General features: G+C 33.5%; 1 protein-coding gene across 3 annotated transcripts; it reads left to right on the top strand.

The window, feature by feature from the left end:
- Window positions 1-522: 522 nt before the first annotated feature.
- LOC125072701 (uncharacterized abhydrolase domain-containing protein DDB_G0269086-like) lies at window positions 523-27,298 on the top strand. Of its 3 annotated transcripts, none has more exons than XM_047683373.1 (10): window positions 523-816; window positions 3,184-3,354; window positions 21,109-21,282; window positions 21,690-21,877; window positions 22,527-22,611; window positions 23,039-23,120; window positions 24,173-24,294; window positions 24,484-24,575; window positions 24,987-25,089; window positions 25,899-27,298. In XM_047683373.1, exons 1-10 carry the CDS (start codon window positions 715-717, stop codon window positions 26,565-26,567), a joined length of 1,788 nt encoding a protein of 595 aa, XP_047539329.1. In that variant the 5' UTR covers window positions 523-714; the 3' UTR covers window positions 26,568-27,298. The 3 variants fall into 3 exon arrangements, with proteins under 3 accessions (XP_047539329.1, XP_047539328.1, XP_047539330.1); XM_047683372.1 differs by having other exon boundaries at window positions 24,481-24,575; XM_047683374.1 differs by lacking the exons at window positions 523-816; window positions 3,184-3,354 and adding an exon at window positions 12,322-12,377 and having other exon boundaries at window positions 24,481-24,575.
- Window positions 27,299-27,326: the final 28 nt, after the last annotated feature.

Genomic DNA, 27,326 nt, shown 5'->3' with positions numbered 1-27,326 from the left:
GAGCTTTTTTTTAAAAGTAATGAAGCTATCATGAAAGATGTCAATGCCATGTATAACTTTAGTCAATTCATTATGTTGAGCACATATGCGCACTATCGGAGCCAGTTTTCCAAGATGAGTTTTCGTGATAGGAGTATAGAATATTTAATTTTTAATTTATTTCACTAAAAACATACTCTAAAATTAAGTGTAAAGTTAATTTAAGTTAAGATACTAAGTTAAGTTAAGTTTAAGTTAGTTAACTTATTCCAAGTAATTTTTTGGCATCGAGTACAAATTTTTTTTTTTTTATATAAATAAAAGCAAAAACCTTCAATGGATCTTTTTGCACTAATCCTCAAAGATCTTATTGTTCAACATCAAATGGGACAAACATTTTCTAATATGTAATACAATAAAATGAAGAGGGTAAATTTGTATGTTTATATTTGAACTTGCAATTGCAATACTACACATGGCAACTTTATATATGTCAATAAACCTAGAGATGTCAAATAAAATGTCAGAAACTTTGAATTTAACTGAAAGCGGTTATTTGTATAAATGGAATGTTTTGAATTATAAATATAATTATTTCATATGATAATAATGTGCAAGGCGTTAAATCTAATTTTAGTCACAGTATAACCGAATTATCCAAAGTTTTAATCCTGGCAAGTGTTAAAACTTTTTCCCGCCGTTGAGCGAAAGTAAAATTTTAAACAGTGCTTAACAATGTTATCGACGGCAGATTTAGAAAGGCTAATTACGATTAAACGACGTGAGATACAGCAGGAGAAAACCGTTCTTGGTCTTTCGCCGCCTCTTAACGATAATGTGAGTATTTTAAATAGTGTGAACGCGTACTACCTGTTGCTTGGCTCTCAATGGAAAACTCGACTCTATCGATTTTCTGCCAGTCGCCGGTGGCCGTCTATTGATTTGGCTGTGTAGACTGTTTCGTTAGACATAACAGTTTCCATATTACGCGATAACGTGTTAATGTTTCTTAATTACTTAAAAATGTAAATAATTCATGATATACCTTGTTTATTATTTTTGTTATTACTAGTAATTTTGTGATTTTTTTTACAAACCACAAATCAGGTAAAGTATCTTATAAAATACTGTTTTTTAATTCTTAGTAAAAGTTATTTGTTTATTAAACTTAATTTTTTATATAATGTTAAGATAAATAAAATTAACTTTAAAGTAGTCTCAGGTAAGATGTTGTGTAATTATTTTTAATGTTTCAGAAACAGTTTAATGGATAGATTTTAAATGATTTCAATATTAAAAATGTGTTAATTATTTCTAGTTGCTTGATACGTCATATTACTCAATTAATCAGTTTAATAAATGACATGATAGAAAAATAAACTATTCTTAATAGAAATTTTAATATTAATTAATTCCAGCAAATATCCCATTGTATAAATGTCAACATTTTATAAAGTTGTATTATAATAAGTAATACTAATGTGACGTTGAAAACATCTTATATCACTCAAGCCAATAATCGCTTCTTAAATATGTATGTACGGCTGTACACATGAAATGTCAACATGTATTGATCACACATTAGTTCTACATCTTTGAAAGCCACTTCTGATCATAATGATTATTTATTATTATTTTCTACATTATATTGTTTTATAAATGTAATCTTGTAAATTGAAATTGAAAAAAAAGTGCTTGTTAAAGTACTTTTTGATTAGGATATTATTTAAATATATTATATATTTATTTGAGTTATTATATTAAATAAGAAGGATAATAATTACACAATACAAACTATCTAACTTTAAGTACAGTATATTTAATATTTGGTTTTGAATGTTTTTTTGGTACACATGAAAAATTACATCGTAATTGAATTCCCTACCTTATATATCTATCTGAGTGTCTGTCTATTTATATTAAGCTTATTACAAAGCTTATTACAAGTTATAATAACTTACATACCATATTTTTTTAACACTTAACATTATTAACCTTTGGAATCCTGTCCTATTTAAAGTTTCTGATTTTCATGTTTTTATTATTTATTTTATGAAGCACCTTATTGCAGAATGAAAACGAATATTTTTCATTTTATCAATTCTCACACAAGCAACTACAATGCTTTTAAGGAAGTCAATTCATTTAAATTTAAGCAAATTTTGATGTGTGTCAAGAATTTGGTGATTCACACAGAATAATAGATTTATAAATTATCTTGATTTCACAGCTTTTACCTTTTTGTAATATGGTCATTTCAGAAACATTTTTTTATATACTATTGTATTTTAATCCAGGTAGCAGATAATCTTAACAGATTATATGAAAAAAACATTAAAATTACGTAATTCTTGCTTCAAGACAGGAGTTGTTGCTGTGTGTTGTTTTAATTGATATTATAATTATAGCCAACATTACTGTCCTTGAATTATTTATTTGTTGCATAGCTTTCTTCTTATTACTTAAAAATAGATTATATGTATTATATTTAAATACATCTAACTATTACATTATACTATATTCAACACATATAAAAGAATAGTAATATTTCTCTTATCTCTGATCTCTGATTTGGAGTAGTCTCAGGCGGTAGTGGATTGTACCTTGTTCGGTCTAGTGGCTAGCTTACTGGCCATAGAACCCAGAACAGTTCCCGGTCCATGGTCAATTCACTAATAAAATCATAGGATTTTTCTCTTGGGTCAAAAAATTTTCAGTAGCTACGAAATGTCTAAATGTTGTCAAGGTTTAAGATCCTGTGACACAGAGATCTCGTCGATCAGAGATCAAGTCTATAATGCAGTGCCTTACTCCGGATATGTCAGATTGCTCGTCATATTGGATTTTGGGATTTTGGAAATAGATTTTGCGATAGTCATTGTGCACGCACTATGCACTATGATGCATCTTAGTTGGCTAATCTCCCTGGCGACCGTGTACGAAATTGATTAAGAGGACAACATCATCAATACATCACGTGTAGACGATGAATGAGTCTTGCGGGAAAATCTACTAAATTATAACGATAATGATACATTTCCGAATCTATTCCGATCCAACTATGACCAAATCGCAACTGGATCGTTGCGTTTGTAGATTAAGTACTCGTCTGAACAACAACGATTACGAGTCGATCCGATTACGATAACCTGTCAATTTGTTAGTACGATTGCGACCTTAGATTAATTTATTATAATTTTGTAGGATGTATCAAACAAAGATGAAGTATTGAAGACTGATAGAAACGTGAGATTTAGCCGAACACGAGCTTTCTCTGAAAATAATGTGCCTACAAACGCTAGTGAAGCCTTCGAAGATGAAACATCGGAAGACTTAAAGGGTTTGATACCGCCCGATTTGGAAAGATATATACGGGTAAGTTCAAATATGTTATAAATGTTTTGTTTGCTCATTACAGGAGTAAGTCTGCCTCGTCCTTAGAATTTTTATGTTATGTTGATTTTATAATTCAATGTTATAATAATTCACGAAGAAGATACACGGGTGGCGTGGTACACGGTCAGTACAGAATAGGTACAGTTGAGAGTACATAATTGAATACCTAAAAAAAAAACGAATTTTTGAAATAGTGACAGAAAAATACATGTGATTTTTTTTATTTTTCTCTATAATCTAAGTAAAGTAAAATTGACGAGATTTTACTCACAGTTATGTTACGTCACCGACAACCAAACCTATGTATATGAAATATATTCTACACATTTTTATAATATCTCAATCCCAAATTTAGGCGACTACTTGCCCACACATAATGGTGGTCTTGCGGCACTTCTGTACGTGGTTTACTTTACAAATGCTGTAGTAACTTATATGATTGAAAATAATTCAACGTAAATTATATTAAATGTAACAAATAAAACAAAAAAAAAATCCAAAAATATATTATGTAAACATATGATAATTATATCACGTCTGTGGCATACAATGATATATGTTGTTCTTAAATTTATATATTATTTCGCGAATATCACGTACGATAGAGAATGTGCAAAGGTGAATGACTGCTCAGTACGAAATACCACAATATTATAAAACGAATATTGTTAGAAAATAAAGTGAAATTACACCAGCTTTAGTTGCGTGCACATAATTGTGGGTAGTTAATTTAACTACCATAAACGGTTGTATCACAACTGCAAAGGGAACGCAGTAATTGAACGTAACGTATTAAAAGTTACATTCATTACATATTCTACCGTCTAGGTAGGTCTTACTATATACATTCTACCGCAAATCAGCAATACTTCTATTACTGTTTATTGTTCTAGTTTGAAAGATGAGTGAGCCAGTTGAATTACAGGTACAAGGTACATCTTAGTTCCCAAGGTTGGTGGTGCCTTGGCTGTATAATATTTGTATAGTATTTTTTCTTACAGTGTCTAAAGTTGGTGGTGACTTGTTACCATGAGGTGGCCACTTGTTAATCTGCCTATCTATATTTATATAAAGGGACATTTGTTGCAACTATTTAAAAAGAAACTGGATTCTAATCATTTGGATTTAACGATCGGTTATGAGTTAACCTACATGTAAATGTCAATCATTCATTCGTTATTTTACTATTAACACAAATACGTTGAGGTCGTGTTCCGGTTTTAAGGGTGAGTGCAGAATAACAGGCGCAAAGGCTGTGACATCTTAGATACCATTGTCGGTGTAAGGTTTGCTGGGTAAAGAGTTACCGTAACGTGGTTAATTTACTGGTCTGCCATTCTTCAGGAAATATTTTATCTATCCATTTCTATTTGAAATATATATAATCTCAATTTATACCCTGAATTTATTCGTCAAGAGCCGAGGTAGCCCAGTGGTTAAACGCGTGGCAAGCACCACTGAATTTGTGTTTATAATTCATCTCGTGCTCACCGGTGAAGGAAAACATCGTGAGGAAACCTGCATGTGTCTAATTTTAACGAAATCCACCAACCCGCATTGGAGCAGCGTGGTGGAATATGCTCCATAACCGTCTCCTCAAAGGGAGAGGAGGCCTTAGCCCAGCAGTGGAAAATTTACAGGCTGTTAATGTTAATAAAAAACACTCGTTTTGTTAGCTTTTACGATTGAAATTTATATCAGGCCTCCAATACTAGACCAATTTGTGCCTCGTTGAAATATCTTCCAATTGTAAAATAAATAATAGTGGCTCTTTGGTTAATTCCCGTGACGTTTATTCACCAAATTATTACTTAAGATTGTCATACATGTCGGATTCGATACACTTATCTCGAGCCGCGCATCAGCCAATGAGGTGCGAGTATTATGTTACCCAGGAGTTCGACTCGTGGAACGACTTTAGTTTCTTCTCAAAATCTGATTTATTTTAACGATTCTATCTAATCTGTTTAAAGGAATTTTGCTTTAAACCATACTCCAGTTTAATACTCCCACCTAAAGCAATTGTAATAATAAAGCTGGTGCAATGTTTATCTAATCGGGGAATCAATTGCGTATCCCGTAGGCGGTGCAGTTATTGTTATATTCATTTGACATTGGCAATGATATCAGTCTATCAATTTCGCAGCGCGTTCTTTTATTAGATGAGCTGCTTTTAGGTTCATTCAACTGTTATTTTTCGCTTCCTTACGTAGGTATTGATACATTGGTACATTGGTTAGAAAACCATACCACGTGAATAATTATAAGATGAAGAGATGATAAGATTGTCGGATCTATACACAGAAAGACCACTGAATTTTCATGTTAAATGCGGTGTAAGGAAACATCGGAAGTGTGCATATGTCAAAAGTTCTTAGCCCATTGCCTAACAGTGGGATATTTTGTGATAAGCGCTCTAATAGCTTAAATTTATGTGGGCATTTCTTAAAAAAAATTGGTAATATTGGTTGATAGCTACGTGATGAACTTCACGAGGCTATATTAATTAAATCTCGATGTATACGAATAAAGATAAAGATAAACAGTATTTATAATTTATATTTTTTTCTTTAAAAACGCCACGAAACCAAATTTCTTGTTTAAAAATAACCAAACAATATAACAAACGCGAATAAAATTCATAGCTGCCAGGAGTTCCTGAGAAGTTCGCATACATCGTGGTAATAGCATAAATTGTAAAATATTTAGCAAACACGAAACTATTTAGTATAAAGATTAAATCTCTCTATAAAAAACTACACATTTCATAGCTGAAATAAATGAAACGACCTCGACCTAAGTCATTTATGACGGCGAGTATTTAAAGAAGGTCAAGTTTAAATGGTTCCTTTTATTCTTTACACAGATCTGTGTTACTGAACCTAACGTATGTATAATTCAAGTGTCCATTGCAGTAAGGCGCATGTCAAAAATTCCACTGCAGTAATTTATTGCACAACCCTTATACCTCGCTCAAATTCATCCTACATTAACGCCAGTGTATGTGTAGCTTTCAACGGCAGGAGGAGTTGGATAAATAAACATCTTTAACCTTGAATTGAAAACATTTGTAGAGTTATAAAATAATTTGTGTGTTCGTGAAAAAAAATATAGTTTTAATTGGAATCTTAATTGCTATCGGTACTTTGGAAGTTTAATCTATGAGTATACATAAATATTTAAGGTGGAATAGTGTTGTGTTATAAATAAATATATATATTAATCAAGAACGGTTTTTAGTGCATAAAATTTCAGGGCTCATTAGTTAATCGCATGGAATATAAATGTAAATCCAGAATTTATTTAACTTTACTTCTCCTGCTATTGGAATAAATTATTAAAAAGATAAGAGTGATAATGAAGATATTTTTTATGGCATAGTTTGGCGGACGAGCATATGGGCCAACTGATGGTAAGAGGTCACCACCGCCAATAGACAAAGGCGTTGTAATATTAACCATTCCTTACATCGCCTAGTCGCCACCAACCTTGGGAACTAAGATGTTATGTTCCTTGTGCCTGTAGTTACACTTGCTGACTCACCCTTCAAACCGGATCACAACAATACTGATTACTGTTATTTGGCGGTAGAATATCTGATGAGTGAGTGTTACCTACCCAGACGGGCCAATTCAAAAATTCAATAATAATTTAAATTTAATTATTATTATTACAGAATTGATAAAAACATATAATAAATAGTGTAAGCGTTTAAGTAATCATTCAATTATTTAATAATTTCTTACTTAATATGTAACACGAATATTAGAGTAGAAAAAGGCGCTGAAACAATTAAAATAAGGTAACCATTAATGATTTTTTAACATTACATGAAGCGCGTTCATCATTAGATAATATAAAAGAAAGTCGCTTACCGCTGTCTGTCTGTCTATATGTATGCTTAGATCTTTAAAATTACACAACGGATATTGATGCGATTTTTTTAATAGATAATTTAATTCAATGTAGTAGAGGAACACTAATAATTTCTGAGGTTTCTAAATTGATGTCGTAAATAAACACATTTTTGCGCAGACATTGTAAACGCTGGCGGAATCTTACGAAATAGATCAGAATAATGTACTACAGTATTGTACACCTTAAAACGCAGGGACATAGGTGTTTGTATTGTCTAATGACAAAAAAGTTGTGAAGGTTGTAAGACATTCTGTAGTATATTTAGTATCAGCATTGTGCCCGTGCGAAGCCGGGGCGAGTCGCTAGTAGCTTATAAATCTTTAAGACGTATACACACAGAGTGATTATCAAAAATTTATAGCGTGTCTACAAAGTATGCGTGACTGTGATTTATGAGTTCATACAGATATCATTATAGGAGTCGTCTCCATTAATAAAACACAATTAGAACAATGGACTTTTTTCTATATTGATAGTCATTTGTTTTTTTTTATGGCATAGGAGGACGGTCAATTGGCCACACAATGGTAAGTGATCACTAATGCCAATAGATATTTTTGCGGTAAAAAAATGATTCTTTGCGCCATCGACATTGCGCCACCGACCTTCCTCTCCCTTGTGCCTGTGAACATAATACCAAGTATTGCTGCTTGTAGGTACAATATATGATGCCTTACCACCAAGTGACAAATGCAGCCATAAAATATTTATCCGAGTGTGTATTTTATTGTAAGATTCTAATGGGTCTTAAAATTTGTCTTGTAATCGTGAATTATTTTTGGGTTTAGTGTTATTTTTTTTTAATTAAAAAGTGTTACTTTTTTTTATTACATTAATTATATAACTTGATACAAGTAAATTCAAATATTTGACACCCCATAAATTTTGCCTTTGGTGAAAATACTTTGTATGTTACTTTGGCTATTTTTTCGTTTATTAAAAAATTATGATTTTTTATTAAACATTTCATTTCATGAAAATTTGTCTATGTATAGAGTTGTATCATTTAAAATAAAATGGATATTGGATAAATTCACTGAAACTGAGACAAAAGACCGGTGTTCATTTTTTTTAAACAAGTATAAAAGATTTGCTATATCCAGCACGGTCGTATATTCGAATTAAAATGTGAAATTTTATGTCGAATTTAACAATTTGCAGAATTGGAAATGCAGCATCTTCTAAATTATTACTAGTATCTCTGTAGTGACATTCTTTACGATCTAACTTCGTATCTGACCCGTGAAATGTTTTAAACCGACATTCGGTGACAATATTATAGTCAATGACGTATCCTATTAAATCATGATGGTGTTCGAGTTGTTTCTTTTAGAATGGCTTTACTAACACAAAATATTCTGTCACTGAACAGTAAAGCAATATGTTGCTGTTTGTTGTATGTATGTTTTCGAGTAAATGTACCAGTGCACTGAACAAATCAAACACTGTCAATTATTGGGAGCATTTTGGCATAATTATAGCATAGTACATTCACACTTGGATTGTGACCGTGTCAAATGTTCTTAATTTTTCATGGAAAATCCCAAACGGAAAATCTTTATCGACTTGATATTCAAAGAAATATATAAAACCTCTGTATGTACACGGTCATAACCGAAAGAAGTCACTGGTCTTCTAATGTTTTAGAAGATTTCTTTCCCAATTTTTTTTCGGGGTAGTTATTACATGATTCGATTACTTTAATTATTCACGAACTCAGCGTACCCTTAATAGTTTGGTTATACAACGTTTAGGTACTGCCGTCAAGCTGCAACGCATTGATGCACAGATACCTACTTCCGTTTTATTATAATCATTCATTGTTCTAACCAAGGTTGTAGGCAAGTTCGTAAATGATTTATTATCACGATATTAAATTACATTTTAATGTTATTTATAGAAAATTGCCACAAGTAAATAGATCAACTGATATCTATTGGTCACATTTCCTCATAGAAAGGTATGCCAAAGAAAGAGCCATATCCATGTTGCCAAATATAATAATAAAGAAGAGCTCACTGATATCTTATCGACAATCTGGGCTTGCCGGACAACCGGAATAGTCCATGGGTGGTGGTAGTCACTTTCCTTCAGATGAGCCTCCTGCGTGTTTGGCAAATATACCGTAATAAGTGGTGGCATTAACTTGTGATTGTAAAGATGAGTCTGCTGCGTCACATTTTGAACAAATCCAAAACCTCTCTAACATTTTTTCTAGAATATGTGGAAAATGTCCTACAAACATCCACGTTCGCCTGTGGGTGAAAAATCGTTCATTTTATGTCCGATGTAGATAGATGGAGGAAGACGTTTTGCCTGGATTATTTTATTATATAATTTATAAATGGAATGGAATAATTGGAATTGGTTATTGCATGACTCTGTCAGGTGGTTGGTTTCTGTATATCAGCTGATATTCATTATTAAAAGACCTTAATAATCACTATCTGCACAGCGAAAATAATCAGGTAGGTACCTATTCCAAATCTGTGTTCACTTTCCAATTCGTGTTAGATGTTGAAATAAAATGGCTGTAGGTAAGGTCTAACACGAAATCTATTTCGTTTTTTTATTTCCGAGAACTAAAGTCAGAACAGCCAAAACAATTTTCACGTCGATCTCATCGGAGCTCGAATTTCAACTCTGAAAATTTGTTTTAAAAACTTTATTCGCTGAACAAGTCGCTGTGGATGAAAAAAGTTCAATCGTTCTTTCCGCAGACACGGCTTAAAAATATCCACTCACAATTCGGTAAAATAACTGTTAAGTTGGTTAGAGTCATCAAATTCATATGAAAACTCTGTAAAAAATGTGTTGCTCATAGACTTCGATCTGACATGAATATGTTGGGTGTAAATTATTCCAGTGGTCAATTATATTTTAGCCAGGAAACATTTGAATGATCCACTGTAATTACAGATATAATACCCTGCCCTCTTCAATAGCGGTCCAGGCCTAAACTCAGCCAAGTGCTGGTTTGAAGGATGAATGAATTAATGTAACTACAGGCACAATGCACATAATATATTAGTTCCCAATTGGCGCATTGAAAATGTAAGGTAAACTGATTTTCTTAGATTTCTTACAGTTCTATGAGCGGTCTACCTATTTTAATAAATAAATAAATAATCTAATTTCTTAGAAGACAAGGACGCAATTCGATTAAAAGGAAAACCAATTATGATAAATAAAGCTAAGCTTAAAATGCTAGGAATGGTTAATATTTCTTACAGCGCCTTTGTCTATGGGCGGTGGTGCCCACTTACCATCAGGTGGCCCATATGCTCGTCCGCCAGCAAATGCCATAAAAAAGCTCGTATTATATGCTGATATAATAAAAAATATATATAATGTAACTTATTAATTGAATTCATTTTCGAATTAAGAATAAATTGTTGTAAATTTATATTCTCTAATAAAAACTAATATATTTAGATCAACACATTTGTCTTGTTATAAATAGATTCGGTTTATTAAAGGCATACGACGTCTTTGAATCATACAATAGCCGACGTAACAAAAGCTATTGTACATTTAACCAATTTAATAGAATGACATTCAAAATGGCGCTAAATATAAAGAAGTTTAGGTTATAATGAAAGTCTCAATTATAATTTTTTGACGTGAAATTTGTCCAGAAATACGCCAGTTATATGGTGACACTTAACAGACAAAAGCTTGAGATGATTATAGATTTAAATGAACGCGGTTGTATAATAAACCGTTTTACTTTCTAACAGTTTCTACAATGAGTCGGACTGAATACTGAACGCTTATTGGTCGCCTGTTACGTCATCTGTCGCCAGCGACCAATGATCATTCAGATAAAAGTAAACTTAGTTTATCTGACTTTGATCATCGTTTGAAAAACTGAAGATTAGTCTACCAAAAAAATTGTTTGGAAATTGTTTGAATTATTATCATCCAGTACATTAATCTGATCTTACTAATGTGAACACTGTTATTATGATTATACGACAATATACCACCGACTTATTGGGCGATAAATGACCTGTATATAATTAACGAATCATAATTGTACATTCATAACCGATCATTTGGTTTTACGAGTGAAGCCGTTAAATTCGAAACTTTTGAATATACATAGACAATTCAACTATCCGTAAATAAAAGGTTTTTTTTTTATACGTACTATGTGTCGGTATGACTTATTAGATGAACTAGTCTTAACAAAATGACGGGGATATTTAAAGAGAGGGGATTCATTATATATTTATATAAGATTTTAAATGAACATGGTTATTTTTATTACTACAAGATATTTACCATGTTTCTTATTTTTATTTTTATATACCTATCTCTGAATGTTTTGTTAACGAGTTCACTATCTTATATTTAATATCTAAGTTCGCGGAAATATAAAGTATAGCTGTAAAAAAAATTTAAAACTTTGTTAAAGTTGAATCAAAAATCTAGTAGGTTACTACTAGTATACAAATTGAGAGTATTTTTAGATGTGACGTCGAAAATATAACACAATTATAAGAAGCTTAAAATCACTGTAGTGATTTAGTTCTGCGCCTACGTACATTCGTGTGATAAATAACATAATTATTTTGGTCGCGTTGCAAAAAACGTCCGACTGTTACGTTTTGAATCAATGACGTAATGTCTTGGAATACTGTCGAAACGAAAAAGTAATAAAAAATATAGTTATGATAATAAAATGGTATCTTAAATGTTTATGGCGAGTCTGCATAAAATTCTTAAACTGGGATAATATATATCTAAACACTTAGATAAATAGATTGATAGGTACCTATTGATCTAGGTATCTACCTATATTACAAACACTGAAGTACAGAGATAAACATAATAAGATTAAAATGTAGGAAAAATTAAAATCAACTGAGTCTAAATTATAAGAAAAATAAATACATTTGTTTATGATATTACCAGATTCGCAAATCTGCGTAGGAGTCGTACAATTGATAGAATTTAAGCATCAGACGCGATGCACGCGCGCGTTTACGTCTGTATTTACTAACGTCCTTCTGTGTATACAAACTTCAAAGTGATTTTCGTGATTTTATGTGATTATGGAAAATATACGTGAAGTTGACGTATGTTTATTTTTTTAATGTTTATTGTACTTTCGTAATTTTTTAATTAAACGTACAAGGTTAGAGAATGGTAGGTAGTAGTTCGTTGCTCGTGATTTCTTTCAAATATTACTCAAATTTTGTTCAAATATAAAAAATTAAATTTGAATAAATTAACTCTACTATTAAAATATATATAATCTCAAATATTAATTTACTTGGCGGCGGGGCTTTGTGCAAGCCTGTCTGGATAGGTACCACCAGATATTCTACCGCCAAATAACAGTACTTTGTATTGTTGTGTTCCGGTTTGAAGGTTGAGTGAGGCAATGTAACTACAGGCACAAGGGCATAACATCTTAGTTCCAAAGATCGGTGGCGCATAGGCGATGTAAGGAATGGTTAATATTTCTTACAGTGCCTTTGTCTATGGGCGGTGGTGACCACATACCATCATAATATAAAAAAATAAAATAATGTAATAACACGCAGAACGAAAGCCCATGCATGGAACAGTTTCTAATCAAAATTTAAAATGTGCTTCGCAAAGCAGTTTAATAACAACATGAAAATATTTGCTCATCATTCGCTTCAGAATAAATAAATTATTTACTTTATGAAACTTTCTAGAGCACTTATTAAAATAAATAGGAAATGATCAATAATATCTAGGCGTAAAGGGGTGTGCCTGTAAGGAGCGGCGCGGGCGAGGCTATATCAATACTCGTAATGTCTACATTAACTAAATTAGGTCCGCCCCTAAGTTTGTATATAATTTATTAATTTATAATTATATTACAAAGCACGTTATAAAGTTTTAGACGTCTCTTATTTCTAAATGTTCTAAAAGACTGCTCTTATTAAGTATGATAGCTGAAGTAGTCGTTTTATTTTGTTTGTTTATTATTAATTGTTTTTATTTTTTCAATTTAGAAGAAATAAATCTCAAAGTATGGTCTCCTTCTTCTTCCTTCAGGGAACGGTTCACAAAAAAAGCGTTGCACTATTTGTGTTCGTTGAAAATCCATGTTTTATCAAGTAGGCAATATCGGCTCTACTTTTTAAAGTAGTACAATGATTTCCGATTTAATCATCAAAAAAAGTGAGTAGATTTGTAGCCTAGGTAAACGTAAATAGCTAAATTAAAATATTAGCAAAATTAATATTATTACAGGGGTGGACTTTAGCTTACTCTCCTCTTTTGGTGAAGACTTGGAGGTGAAATATCACCACGCTGATAAAATACGATGATAGTTATATGAGAGAATATATCAGACACGTGCAAATTTTCTCACGATGTTGTCCTTCATCGCGAGCATGATAATAATTATAAACACAAATGAAGTAGATGAAAACTAAGTGCTTAATCTGAAGACACGAGACTCTTAATCTTCGGATTCGATTCGAATTTTCTAGAACACAAGACGACTAGTGAGATCAGTACAACGGCGGTGAAGGAAAACATCGTGAGGAAACCTGCATGTGTCTAATTTCAACAAAATTCTGCTACATGTGTATTCCACCGCCGCTGGAGCAGCCAACTCCTCCAACCCGCGTTGGAGCAGCGTGGTGGAATATGCTCCAAACCTTCTCCCCAAAGGGAGAGGAGGCCTTAGCCCAGCAGTGAGAAATTTACAGGCTGCTAATGTAATATCTAATGTAAAAATGTTGCTGTTCGTAACTTTGAAAAATAAATTCAAATGGATATAAGAGCTTAGGTGATAAGTGGAATCAAAAAACAAAATCAAAATATTCTTTATTCAAGTAGGCTGATAAAAGTGCTTTAGAATCGGAAACCGGTTCGAAAACTAGATTTAGCGAGAAGAACCGGCAAGAAACTCAGTAGTAACTCTTTTGCACCATTTTAATTTCAGAGTATGTCAGTAAAATAACAGCTTTTTTAACTTTAATATAAACTTGTATTGAGTAATATTCCTTATTTATCGAATGTTTTTGACATGAGCTTTAAATTTTTTAATAGTGTTGTGTCATAAATAAAAATATATATTAAACAAATCACATGGAATAAGTAAATCAAAATTTTTGTTTATCTTGATTGGAATATGTTATACAAGAAAGTGTTATTCGTTTTACAAAAACATCTTTCACAGTTGAAGTCAATTTGAAATTGTTCTTGAACTTCTAGCTTGTCTAAAACCACTATTCAATATACGTGCGGATATATCTTTATTAAGCTATATATCCAATAAATAAATTCCTAATAATAAATCGTAATGCAATACGTTCAAGATGAGGAAGCAGTTATTCAAGTTGACGTAACACTCGCGAGTGTAAAGGCAATAATTATGACCCCTTTAAGTAATTTTTTAATTATGTATGTATTTTGTAACGTAACGCGTTGCTGAATAACGAAATGTTTTACAATAGACAATTGAAAGATTCGGTCATTTCGCATTATTTTTAAAACGAGGCTTTTTTATACGTGGTACGTGGTTGGTAACCATTCCTTATGACTTTTGAATCATTAGTATTATTAATGTCAGTAATATTATAACGCTGTAAACTTTTTCTGTCCGATGGTTTTTTGTTTTTGTTTTTTTAGGGTTCTGTACCCTAAGGGTTAAACGGGACCCTATTACTAAGACTCCGCTGTCCGTCCGTCTCTCACCAGACTGCATCTCATGAACCGTGATAGTAGGATAGGCATAGGTACTAAAAAACAGAATATAATAAATATTTAAGGTGGCTCCCAAACAACAGACATGATTTTTTTTATATAGATAATGGTACGAAATTAAAATTTAGAATTGGATCATTGATTTCGGGGATTTCCCCTTACAAAGAAATTTTACCTCTTTTTTATTATAGCATAGATAATGTTTTTTATGACTTCGTTAGATAATTTCGTTTATTGTTCTTCAAATTCTTAATATCTTAATAGCTAAGTTAATTGGTTGAAAAATTGGTTTGCTTGGATCTCAGGTAAAAATGTCGACCGAACTCTAGCATTTGATTGAATTGGTTTTCCATACTGATTCTAACGTGCTGGCTCATTGCCAATATAATTACAGGCTCGGCAGAAAGGTTGCTTTTGCCGACGCATTTAATTTTTAAAAAAGCAATATCTTCAGTATTAAGTATTACAAGACATATTAAAATTGTATGTCAAAATAATATTGCAACGGAATTAAGCAACAATCCCTATCGTGATCGCGGAATCGCGTTATAGCGTGCTGGAGTCAGTTTGTGGTATGATGTTCTTGCTGATGGTTGCGGTTTATATACCCATTTCAGTGTTCTATTTAAATTTTTTATTTATGTTCTGTGCAAGGAGGTCGAAAATCATTGCCTTATAAAAAAATGTTGTCATTTTAAAGTGTCTCAAGATTTTATGAGTTTGTATTGAATCGAAAGGATATTTTTTTAATCGTGGTAAGTTATGTCAATGATATAATTGTAATGTTTTCATAAGATATAGTAGCGGCTAGCGGCAAACACGATCGAGTTCAAATATAAATCGATCTTGCAAGATAATAAAAAAAATTAAAGTTTTTTCATTTACCTAAATTTTCATTTCGCGTCGCTTGGTGAGGTAAAGTCTTTAATTGCCTACTATAAGTGTTTGGTACCAGCTAGAGTCTCCAATCCGCTTTACAAAAATGTGTCACCTATATTTGAGTCATCAGAAATAATTATACAACACACTGGTTCAAGGAAACGACATTTGAATTTGACTTGATAATTACAGGCAAACTAGCGAACCGCCCCGGCTTCACGCGGGTGCAATTTATTAATAGCTATAGCACTCGGGAACAAAGTAGCTTTCTACCAGTGAAAGAAATTTTTCGAATTAGAACATAAGTTCCGAAGATTACCTCCTACATACAAACAAACAGATTTACCTATTTATAAATAAATATTCTGTACGTGTTTATGTAACTGAACTCGATTTTGATGTTTGTTTTTTGTGTGTATTTAAGTGAGTCCCTGGATGCTTTAGATTGGACGCGACGTTGCGATCGGGTAGTAAATAATATTCTTATTTGACTCGGACAAAGTCTCGCCAGGCAATGAGTTCTAATGTATATTTTATTTTTATTATCTACGTATAAGTATTGCCTTGTACACATTTGTATGTAAATACGTTACAACCCGATTTCAAGTCCTTTTATTGGGTTGTTTGAAAGAAATGGCTACCTATAAGACCGCTCTCTACTAATTTCCATTGATAGCGGTTTTTTTTTAAATCATGGTCTTAACATCGCTATGTAGCAATTTTTGATAGTTGTAATATTGTTATATCGTATAAACTTGTCATGTTAGACGTGTTTACAATAATTAGAGAGAGTAGATCATTAGAGTGTACAGCTCATTCTTTTAATGCAACTTTAAGAAACCAAGTAGAGTACCTACCGCTGAGTGTAAAAATAGCCTTAAATATATGATTTTATCCATAATAAGGACTATGGAAATGGACCTATTGTATATTAAGCTGAGTTTTCTTCTATAATGTCGCCCGAATTATCAGAATAATTTCGTTATCTGGGTCACAGAACTCCGATCACGTCTGGTGATTGTATGGAAATCTGTCCTTTGTTCTACTGGGCAGGGCGTCGTTGTCGTTTTTTAACCCCGTATTAATAAGGGCGATATAAAATAAATGGTTCTAGTTTGAAATGTGACATAGATTTTTTTTTTATTAACTACCTACGCCGATTCTTGTTCTTTTTTTAAAGTAATTGTATAAATATCACCATTGATTTTTTACTGTTGTTTAGTTACTATTTAAACTGTATACTGATTATTACTACTGATTCCATAGAGCATAGACTAATCTCTACTAAAGCATACACACACACACACACACACACACACAGAGAGACAGTGCAATTTAGACGTAGACAATTTTAATACTCTTTACTATGTGTAATATTCCTTATAGTAATCATATCGACATTCGTGCGGTCTGCGACTGTATCTTTTTTTATTATCTCGATTGGTTTTATTCTTTATGTGCGTGGCATATTACTAGAAATTTACCATTATATTTCTTACAGCGCTACTGTTTTAATAGTAATAGATATAGTTTTCCTCAAATTAGGTAAAATAAATATTTATACTTGATAATATAAACGCGAAACTTGTGTGTCTGTTGTCCTTTCACGGCCAAAACATAAATTGAATTGATGATACTTTTCTATACCTAACACTTGACGACTAACTCCGAAAACGCGAGCGAAGCAGCGGGCGACAAATAGTGTATTATATAAAACCTTTTAGTTTTGAGTTCGAATTTCAAATTTGTTTTCCTTATTGCATAATATAGTGAAATTGCATTATTGACTCAATAGCTTATTGAACTGTTTTTAATGAAAAGTTTTCATCCGATTTATTATATGGTGTCACATTAAAAGTTTATAGATCTCTTGGAAATATTTTATTTTTTTAATTTACTTTAACTAAAATCGCTCGTTTTATTGTAACATATATTGAATCACAGATATAATTTGAATGCTACTACGAATCTTTAAATATTTCCAGTGCTTAAGTTTCCGTAACACTGCAGTTCATAAAAAATATTAGTTGAAATATAGGGGTAATCTTTGTTCTCGAGAATGGCGGCGCGTTGGCTTTTATATCTTACAGGGCTTACAGTCTGAGCGGTAGTGACCACTTACCATTAATCTTTTCGCCAGTCTGCTTAACTATTTTAAATATAAATATACGATTCGAAGCAGTTATTAGTTATGTTTTGGAGCTGTAAAGGCCCAGCAACCGACGCCAAGAAGAATATTATACAGGTGGATCTTAAAGTCGAAATTACGCCGGAAGAAATGTATATCTCACTGAATATAATACGTGCTGAGATTGAAATTATTTATCTCGAGCTTAAGACTAAAGAAAAACGTCGAAAATCAACATGTGATAAAATAAATTACATGATATATACGCCAACAGCCCTTAGTAGAGAGTGGACAAAATCAAATTCTTAACAGGCGGAAAGATCTTGGCCAACGCAATATGCATTTTTATTATATGTATACCTTTATTTTTATTTTTTATTAAGTATTGTCTAGACCAGACGTCGCCGGTGACTTTGTTTGTGTAATTTCATTCGGTCACCTCTATCGTGAACTACGATAATAGCATGCGAATTCGTTCAAAGAACTGCAAATATGGATTGGAAGTCTGGTACTGCTTAGAAAAATATTTCCTTTAATATTGTCTTGATTATTGTTGGTGTCTGATTGTGAACAGACATTATTCCTAATGCGACAAAGTCCCATTCCACCACTATATCAATATATCATATACCTACAGTGGTTATTATAAATTCGTTCACATGAAAATTAATTAAGGCTATTTTTCTCGCAAAGCGATTGGGATGTGCAATATCTATTGACATTTTGTCGTTAAAATTACGTCTTTGTTAATTTTTGGCAAAATAACTTTTTATTTAAATCTTGGAATAGCAAAACGTGAAATGGGAGTCTTTCGTATGAAAGAATCAATCAAAAATTGGGCGATGCTATAGGCTGTAGATTCATGTCATTTTATTTTTGGCCAATCGCTATCCAGCGCTGGACATAGGCATCTCCCAATGTCGAATCCGCCATCTTATTTAAGTCATAGTTAACCTCTAGACAAAATGACTTTATCAATCTATACTTATATTACAAATGCAAAAGTAACTTTTGTCTAACCGTCTGTCGTCGCCATCCAACGTCCATTCCCTAAAACGCGAACGAATCCACGGACGACAACTAGTATTATACATAATTACTCAATGTGCAATAATTGGTGTTAAAAACGATTTCTTAAAACAGAACTAATGATATAATTGTTGCGGTTTTTTTATACTGAACAAAAACGACTGGTTTTCTTCATACGTGGATAATTATATGCACATATAATATTATTCGCGAAGTTGATTGAGAGGTTCTCATTAAGTCTCGACCACATTATGCGGTTATACTTTTTAACATTATATTAAATTAAAAAAAAGTCTGAATAGTTTTTGTGGCATTGTTCTTTTAAAATTCGTAGAGGATATAACTAAGAAATAATTTAAAAAACAAACTATATTTAATTTTAATATTTCAAAAATCGAATTTTAATTGAATTAAAAATGTCTGTATTTTGTTTTGTTCAGAAACTGTATGCGCGTGTAATTCCATTACTCGAAATCTAAAATATGGATTGCCGTACACGTGACGTCCTATGTCACTGGGTAGTCTGGCACTCGGCCAGGCTTCCAAACCCCACCGATTACGGCGGGAGGCATAAAAGCATTTGCAGCGAGAGAAAAAAATAGTGTTTCAATCTCGGTTTGGGACATTATGTATGCGGTGTTTTTGGATGATTTATTTTAATGTAGCGGAAATTTTGTAAGTGGTCTCGCCCTGAATGTAATTGTTATACGGGTTAGATAATAGGTAATGTTTTTATCTATAACTAATTCGCCAGCGGTTTCGATCGCGTGTTATGCTTGGTCGTGATTTTTAAAAAGTTCCCTATATCATCATCAAACATAATATGCAAGTTTCCTCTCGATTTTGTCCACAAATATGATTTAAATTATAAATACGAATTGAGTGGTAGAGTTCCACCAACATTGTCCAAGATTAACATGTTATAACTAGTCCGAAATATATCCGACCAAGTTATTTTATACTCACCCACTAAAACCATTGAGATGGTAGGTTAGCGTGATCTAGTCGATATAATGTATCCGCGGTCCCTCCCATGAGGAAATGGAGCAATCCTCCCTCACGCTCCTCACTATTGCATACAACAACGTGAAGCTATCCTAGTAACCTTCCCCCTAAGGGTCGTCTGAAATAAGACAAGTACCCACCTAACGCCACGGTCCAGAGTTACGCCCTAATGTTAAGCTCAGAGCGTTTGGCTGTGAAAACGATTACACCTTCGTCATTTCCGCCGAGCAGGAATGTTCTAACCATTGAGCCCTCTCGCCTCTTTATACTTGATAAGAGTGAAACCACAGTGACAGAAAAGTTGCCTTTAAATTCGACCTTCCGTGGTTCCTGTCATCGTGCCAGAAGAAATTTTAATGCATTTCATGTGAATACGCCTTAAGCATTGTAGTCGTGTGACGTTTTGTAATAGCCTCTAAACACGCAATCACACGCCTGAGAATAATCGTTTACATTTACTATGTGAAAAAACTTCATATTTACATGAACAGAGGTTATTCAACGTGATATTAATAGCAATTTACAGGAAATTATTTTTTCTAGTTTTTGTCTGTTCAAATTTTCAACCGGCACGGTTTGGGTAAAACTTTAGGTACGTGAAAAGTGACTGAAGTATTCTTAAAATACACGATAAATCCAATGCAATTTGACATGAGACAGTAACGGCCCCGACTTTGTGTATTGTTTGTTTGGCAAAAATTGTTTTTTTAGGAATCTGTAAATGTCTCACTGCGGGGCGAAGGCCTCCTCTCGCTTTGAGGATAAGGCTTGGAGCTTACTCCACCGCGCTATTAAAATGCAGGTTGGCTTACACGTGGCTGATTCTCGTCCACTATATGCAGATTTCTTCGAGATGTTTTCCTTCACCGCTGAGCACGAGATTAATTATTCTAAGCTCAAATTAAACACGTGAAAATACAATGGTCATGGTTTGAACCAAATCATCCTTTGAGATACATCAAGGCCAGTTCGCCTTTGCAAATTGGCCTTTCAAATTTTAAATTCGTTCAAGTAATTGTTAAGGTTAAATGCGGTATTGCAAAAGTTATATAATATGAAATATTTGATTCCAGCGATATATAGGGTTACCAGTGATGTTAAAAGCTGGCGAGTTCTCGCCGAATAACCCGCTCATACGCGCCGAGAGGACGTCCGGCGACGCCCTGCTCGGCCTCGGCGAGTATGAGCGGCGAAGGAACACTCTGCGGAAGATGAGACAGCGACAGTACAAGGAGTATCTTGATCAGGTAATTTATGAATACGAGCGATTTTATCGCATTCTCTTTCTTAGCGAATGCTTACGTTGTAAAAAAAAAAATTAAAAACGTATTGGATTTTGGGGGAGGGGTCGACCATGTCTTATGTTTTCTTACAACGGGGTGGGAAGGAGTCTCGATAGTTCTTACGTAAGATCATAAAAATACGCAAAGTTAATTAATTTAAAAAAAACGATTATTGGAAATATAAACATTAAAATAAAGAAAACCTGTATTCATTTTTTCCTTTAGATTCTTGGGAAATATTAGTAAATATTAAACGGGGGGGGGGAGGAGGTCGGCCTATTCTTATTTTTTCTTATAATAGGGGGGAGGGGTCAATAATAAGCGAAAATAGTCTCACGTAATAAATAATAAAATACTCGTTTCTTTTTCAGCAAGCAAAAATAAAACAGGAAGCCAAAGAGAAAGCTGAGCGCGAAAGCAAAGAGAGAGAAGAGAAAGACAGACTTAGGGAAGAGAAAGAAAGAGAACGGCTAGAGTTAGAGCGAGATATCATTCCAGAGAGACGAAGAGCGAGTGTCAGTCATACTTATATCTCCGGAGCCAATAATACATATACCACGTAAGATCTGCTTTAAATACACCCATACATTACATATACCATACATACAGTAGACTCTCTTAACTACTTAACGGTTCATTATGCATACACATAGTCTAAGGTAAGGGGAAGGTAATTATAATTATATAGTGTACCTAACGCCGCCCCCCTCAATAGCAGATCAGGGCTAAACCCAGCACTCGCCCTTTCAGTTTAAACGGTAACTAACTATACCATATAAAACTAGGAACCTTTAATGTGTCGTGAAATTGCCATATAACTAACTATTACTTGGTGGTAGGGCTTTGTGCAAGCCCGTCTGGGTGGGTACCACCCACTTATCAGATATTCTACCGCCAAATAACAGTACTCAGTATTATTGTGTTCCGGTTTGAAGGGTGAGTGAGCCAGTAATCACAAGCACAAGGGACATAACATCTTAGTTCCCAAGGTTGGTGGCGCATAGGTGATGTAAGGAATGGTTAATATTTCTTACAGCGCCTTTGTCTATGGGCGGTGGTGACCACTTAGCATCAGGTGGCCCATATGCTAGTCCGCCAACCAATTCCATAAAAAAATAATATATATAAGGATACTTCACTACATATTCATGAAAGAAATAACTAATTAGAATTCTCTGTTTGTTTTTAAATATTGTACAATGTTTCAGAAAAGTCGATACCGGTGTCCAAGTAGATCACAGGAGCGCGCCGTTGTCCGTTGCGGTACAGACCGATGATGAAAAAATATTTGCAGTAGGTTTTATTATTCTTTTTTTGTATCAATAACTGTAACAGAATTAGTACATAGAATTTAGTTTTTTTCTGTCTTTTTTGAAGTCCACTCTTATTAGTAATTACTGAAATGATAAATTGTATTTAAACTAATATTATTAATGCGAAATGCAAAAGTTACTGAACCGAATTTGTTGAAATTACACATGAAGCTAGCTTGAACTCCTAGAAACCGAAAAAAAACAAAGGTTACGACCCCGGTAATATAAGCGAAGCCGCAAATGACAGCTAGTTTTTTATATAATGGAAAAATATTTATTAAGCTCGATTGATGAATACATAAATAAATGTAGTCCACTCTTTCAACTCCCGGACTAAAAGTTATTACCTACCTAGTCCGGGGAGCGTGACATGGTAGCTAGTTAACCGAGTTCCCCCTCCCCCGCAGCTGCCGGGCGCGCTGACGGCGGCCGAGCGCGAGCTGTCCCCGCGCAGCGCGCGCTCCGCGTGGCCCGCGCCGTCCTCGCTCCGTGAGTGCACGCACACACACACACACACACACACACACACACACACACAAACACACACACACACACACACACACTACGCGCGCGCACGAGTTGCATTCATTTATTTATTCGAGAAACTAACCATTAAACTTAGTCTTCGAAATTATTTATAAAATGGATTTTTTTGATAAAATATAATTGGATCATGCTGTGCAGACCAGACCCACACAGACACGAATAAATACAGATATAAAAGATAAATATTCAATGCTTTGAAATAAAAAAAAAAAATTAAATTTAAACAAGACCAAACGAAAAGTACAATTTTTCAAAGAAACAAATATTTTGCAAATCAGCTCGTAAATGACGGAATTGTGAGATATTTAAAAAAAACAACCGCATTTAAAATATGATTGTTCTGCCTCTAAACAATAAACATAGAGTCGTTTATACCAATAATAGAAAGATAAAAAATTTGTTTGTAGGTTTGAACGCGGTTTGTATGTGAACCTCAGGCTTTTGCATTAGATAACTTATATTTGACAACCTCCGTGGTCGAGTAGTGTGTACACCGGTTCTCATGGGTACGCCACTCTGAGGTCCCGGGTTCGATTCCCGGCCGAGTCGATGTAGAAAAAGTTCATTAGTTTTCTATGTTGCCTTGGGTCTGGGCGTTTGTGGTACCGTCGTTACTTCTGATTTTCCATAACACAAGTGCTTTAGCTACTTACATTGGGATCAGAGTAATTTATGTGATGTTATCCAATATTTATTTATATTTTATTTATTTTATACATATAAAAGTTCACACTATGACATAGAAACGATTACATCTTGTGAAGCTAGCATACAATGAAAGTATATTATTCTAATATTTACTTGTTTTATTTAACTATTTAATTACGATATACATACATAATTATTATAATAGAATTGTGAATAATTGACCCTACCAATTATAGACAAGGAGATTAAGACATAGACAATTCTACTATACTTTAACGATTTGATATATTTTTATATATATATATAAAAATATCATCAGTTGTAAGACGATAATTTTAATATTCCAGAATCTCTCCCGGCGATCAAGACGGCAGCACGAGATCGGCTGACGTCAGAGCTCCGCCACTCGTACAGGCCGTCGATATTCGACGCGGAAACGATCAAAATGAGGAACGAACGAGCGGAACAGGTGATTTAGCAATGACATGTTTTGCTCCCCCGTGCCCCGGATAGCACGAGAACACTGCCTGTGTTTGCACACACCGAATTTAATTTGTCCTTAGTAATAGTAAATTGGGCAACATATACGATTTTTTTCTACTGGTCTTGACTCTCAGCTAGTAATAATATTAATAACAAAACGGTCATGTTCAAGGAGGCAGCGGAACGTCGTCAGTTCTACCAGCAAGAACTGAAGAATCAGATAGTGGAGCAGCAGCGGATTAAGGAGGAAAGGAAAACGAGGGAACAGTTAGTAATTCTTCATATGTAATAAAGCGAATTATTTATAATTATAATTTTTTTTTATTTTACCAATTAAGTTTATGCGTCTTATAAATTCGACTTCGGAACGCCTTCAACATATGTTCATTCATTAACCCTCCGCGTTGAATCGGCGGCGCTTGTGTGCGTGAGTGACGCTCGTGCGGGGCGTGTGGTAGTGTGCGTGCGACGGCCGACGACAGACAGGCAGCAAACGAATACAAATACGCTATATTTGTTGAGTTTGTTTTATTAGAAATTAATTATTTATTAATGTAACATACAATGAGATGACACTTATACCATAATAATATACAATACATATATCAAAACTAACTGCTGGTTCATTTAGGTTTTAATCTCGAGTTTGCTATGTAATAATTACTGAAATAATTTCAGATTGTTGGAACAAGCGGAGATGAGGAGGCTAGAAGAACAATTGCGCTCATTGAAGACGGCGCAGGAGAGAGAAATTGAGCGACAATACGACATCAATGCAGCTGTAAGTTTATATGCCGTACTGCTTAGTTAGCTTATACGGCTGCATGTTCTGAAGTCTGAAGGATATTCCATCAAAAAATCCCAATACCTAGAGTTATGAAATTGCCTGTGGGATATTTCCATGTCCTCAAACGCAAGTAAATACGTTTATCCTATGTGTGAATTAACTCCGATCATGTCCCAATGCTCTCGAGCTTTTGTTATAATTGTTTAGAAAGACAAATAAGACTAAATGGTATGTGGTCATCACTGACGATAGACATTGCCACTGTAAGAAATAGCCAATGCGTCACCAACATTCCCAAGGTTGTTATGTCCTGTGTGCCTGTTGTTACACTGCTTAGGTACCAACCAATCATCATCGCCAAACATGGATACTCAGTATTGTTGTGTTACGGTGTTACAGGTGAATATAACTACAAACACAAGGGACATATTTAAGTTCCTGGGTTTGCGGTGCATTGGCTATGTTAGGATTAGTTAAATGACCCATTTGCGAGTCAGTTTAATAATACTATAAAAAAAGTGATATTATTATTATTGTATATATATCTGCTCATGCTCTTGAAGTAAATTTAAATAGCTTGAAACTACGAAGGGGATTTAAAACGTTAACGTATTCTTCGTATATTCTTTTTTTATTAATGATTGAGATAGATACAGTACTTTTTTTAATTTTATTATATTATTATTCATAAATAGATTTACTATATCTTAATATACGGCCTGAAAAACATGTGCTCGCTCTGTCTGTGACAATTAAACTTGTCTGGGCACAACCTAATATTAATATTGGTTAATTTATTACAGGTAAAAGAAAGAGCACTTGATTACGACAGAAAGAGAGAAAGCCTTCAAAAGGAAATTGACTTAGAACACGAAGCGTTAGTGAAGGCGGCGATACACCCAAAACGAACACACACATCCAAAAGCGAATCTCCCAAACATTCAAAACTACCATTTTTCTATAAACCGGAGAAAATCGAAAGAACCCCATATTCTTTTAACATACCGGACAACTCGTTATTTTCACAAAATTATGACGTCGAGAGTTATTTGAGAAGGAACCTTAATCCGACCAAAGAAAGTCTACTTTCGAATAAACTAGATAACTCTGAAATAGAAAAAAAGTTGGACATAGAAAAGAATGTGGTGATAGAGAAGGCTATGGTACACGAGCATCCGAAGGAAATGAGAAAGAATGTTCTGGAAAATTTCGACAAGGATTCGTTACCGATACCAGTTTTACGACACTCTCCAAAAAGAAGAGTCAGCGAAGATATTTCTTCAAATTTAAGCGAGAAAATGCAAATAGTCGATGATAAATGGCGAGTTCCCGCCGTACAGAAGAATATATTAAAATCTTTGCCGAACGAGAAAGGTAAAAATGTAAGCATTTTAACACAACTGGGTTCGATAAGACGTCAGCTGCAGCTAGAGCAACTGAAGCTAGACAAAATGATGTCTAAAAATAATTGAGCTATTTATCTAATATTATCTGTGGTTTTATTGTCTGTATAAGTACAGATAAAAAATATCTAGTAATGTATGTAATACAATATGGTGCCGTAACGTTAAATATATGTAGCTTAAATGTTATTAGCGTGCATGTTATAAAATATGTTATTTTTTTAACGAGATTTAGTTAATACTAATTTGTTTTTGTTTGAATTGTAGATTAAGAAATTACGATTCAAAAGTGTTCATAAATTTAAAGCATTCAATTTGAATTACAATTTGGTAACCTAATTTTTATATAAAAAAGTTTAGGTCTATTTCCTTGTATTGGTTATATGTTAATGAGTCAAATATTAGGATTAAAATGTTCAATATTGTAGATTATCTTTTTCATAAATAAACTGTAACTTCGCTCGTCAACGCTATATAACCTGCTTAGATTATTTCTACGTCTAGATAGACCGTCAAAACTGAGCCCGGCTCTAACAAAATAGTGGCCAACTGTTGGCCAATAAGTCGACGCAAACATGTAAAGTAATATGACGTTTTGAAAATAAAGTTGGCTCGTTAGTTTTAGTTATTTTGCTATACGACACTCCGTCTGGATATATAAATAATCTAAGATAATCTATAATCTTACCAAAATTCTAATTTAAGTCTAATATCTAGTTTTGTGATGAGCAATAACTTAAACAAAATTAATATACTAAGATGAACTCTAAGTCCATATGATATAAACGGTCGAGATCTAAAATCATTCCATATAGTCGACCTATTATG

The sequence above is a fragment of the Vanessa atalanta genome, chromosome 22 (assembly GCF_905147765.1).
Source record: "Vanessa atalanta chromosome 22, ilVanAtal1.2, whole genome shotgun sequence".
Taxonomy (NCBI): Eukaryota; Metazoa; Arthropoda; class Insecta; order Lepidoptera; family Nymphalidae; genus Vanessa; species Vanessa atalanta.
The sequence above is the reverse complement of the archived record's forward strand: the minus strand, read 5'-3'. Positions and strand labels throughout refer to the sequence as shown.

Excerpts from the sequence above, each read along its gene's own strand:
- LOC125072701 (XM_047683372.1), top strand. The coding sequence starts at position 715 with ATGTTATCGACGGCAGATTTAGAAAGGCTAATTACGATTAAACGACGT. Across the intron at positions 21,878-22,526 it reads GCCAATAATACATATACCAC|AAAAGTCGATACCGGTGTCC; the intron begins GTAAGATCTGCT and ends ACAATGTTTCAG. Across the intron at positions 24,295-24,480 it reads GGAACGAACGAGCGGAACAG|GAGGCAGCGGAACGTCGTCA; the intron begins GTGATTTAGCAA and ends GTCATGTTCAAG.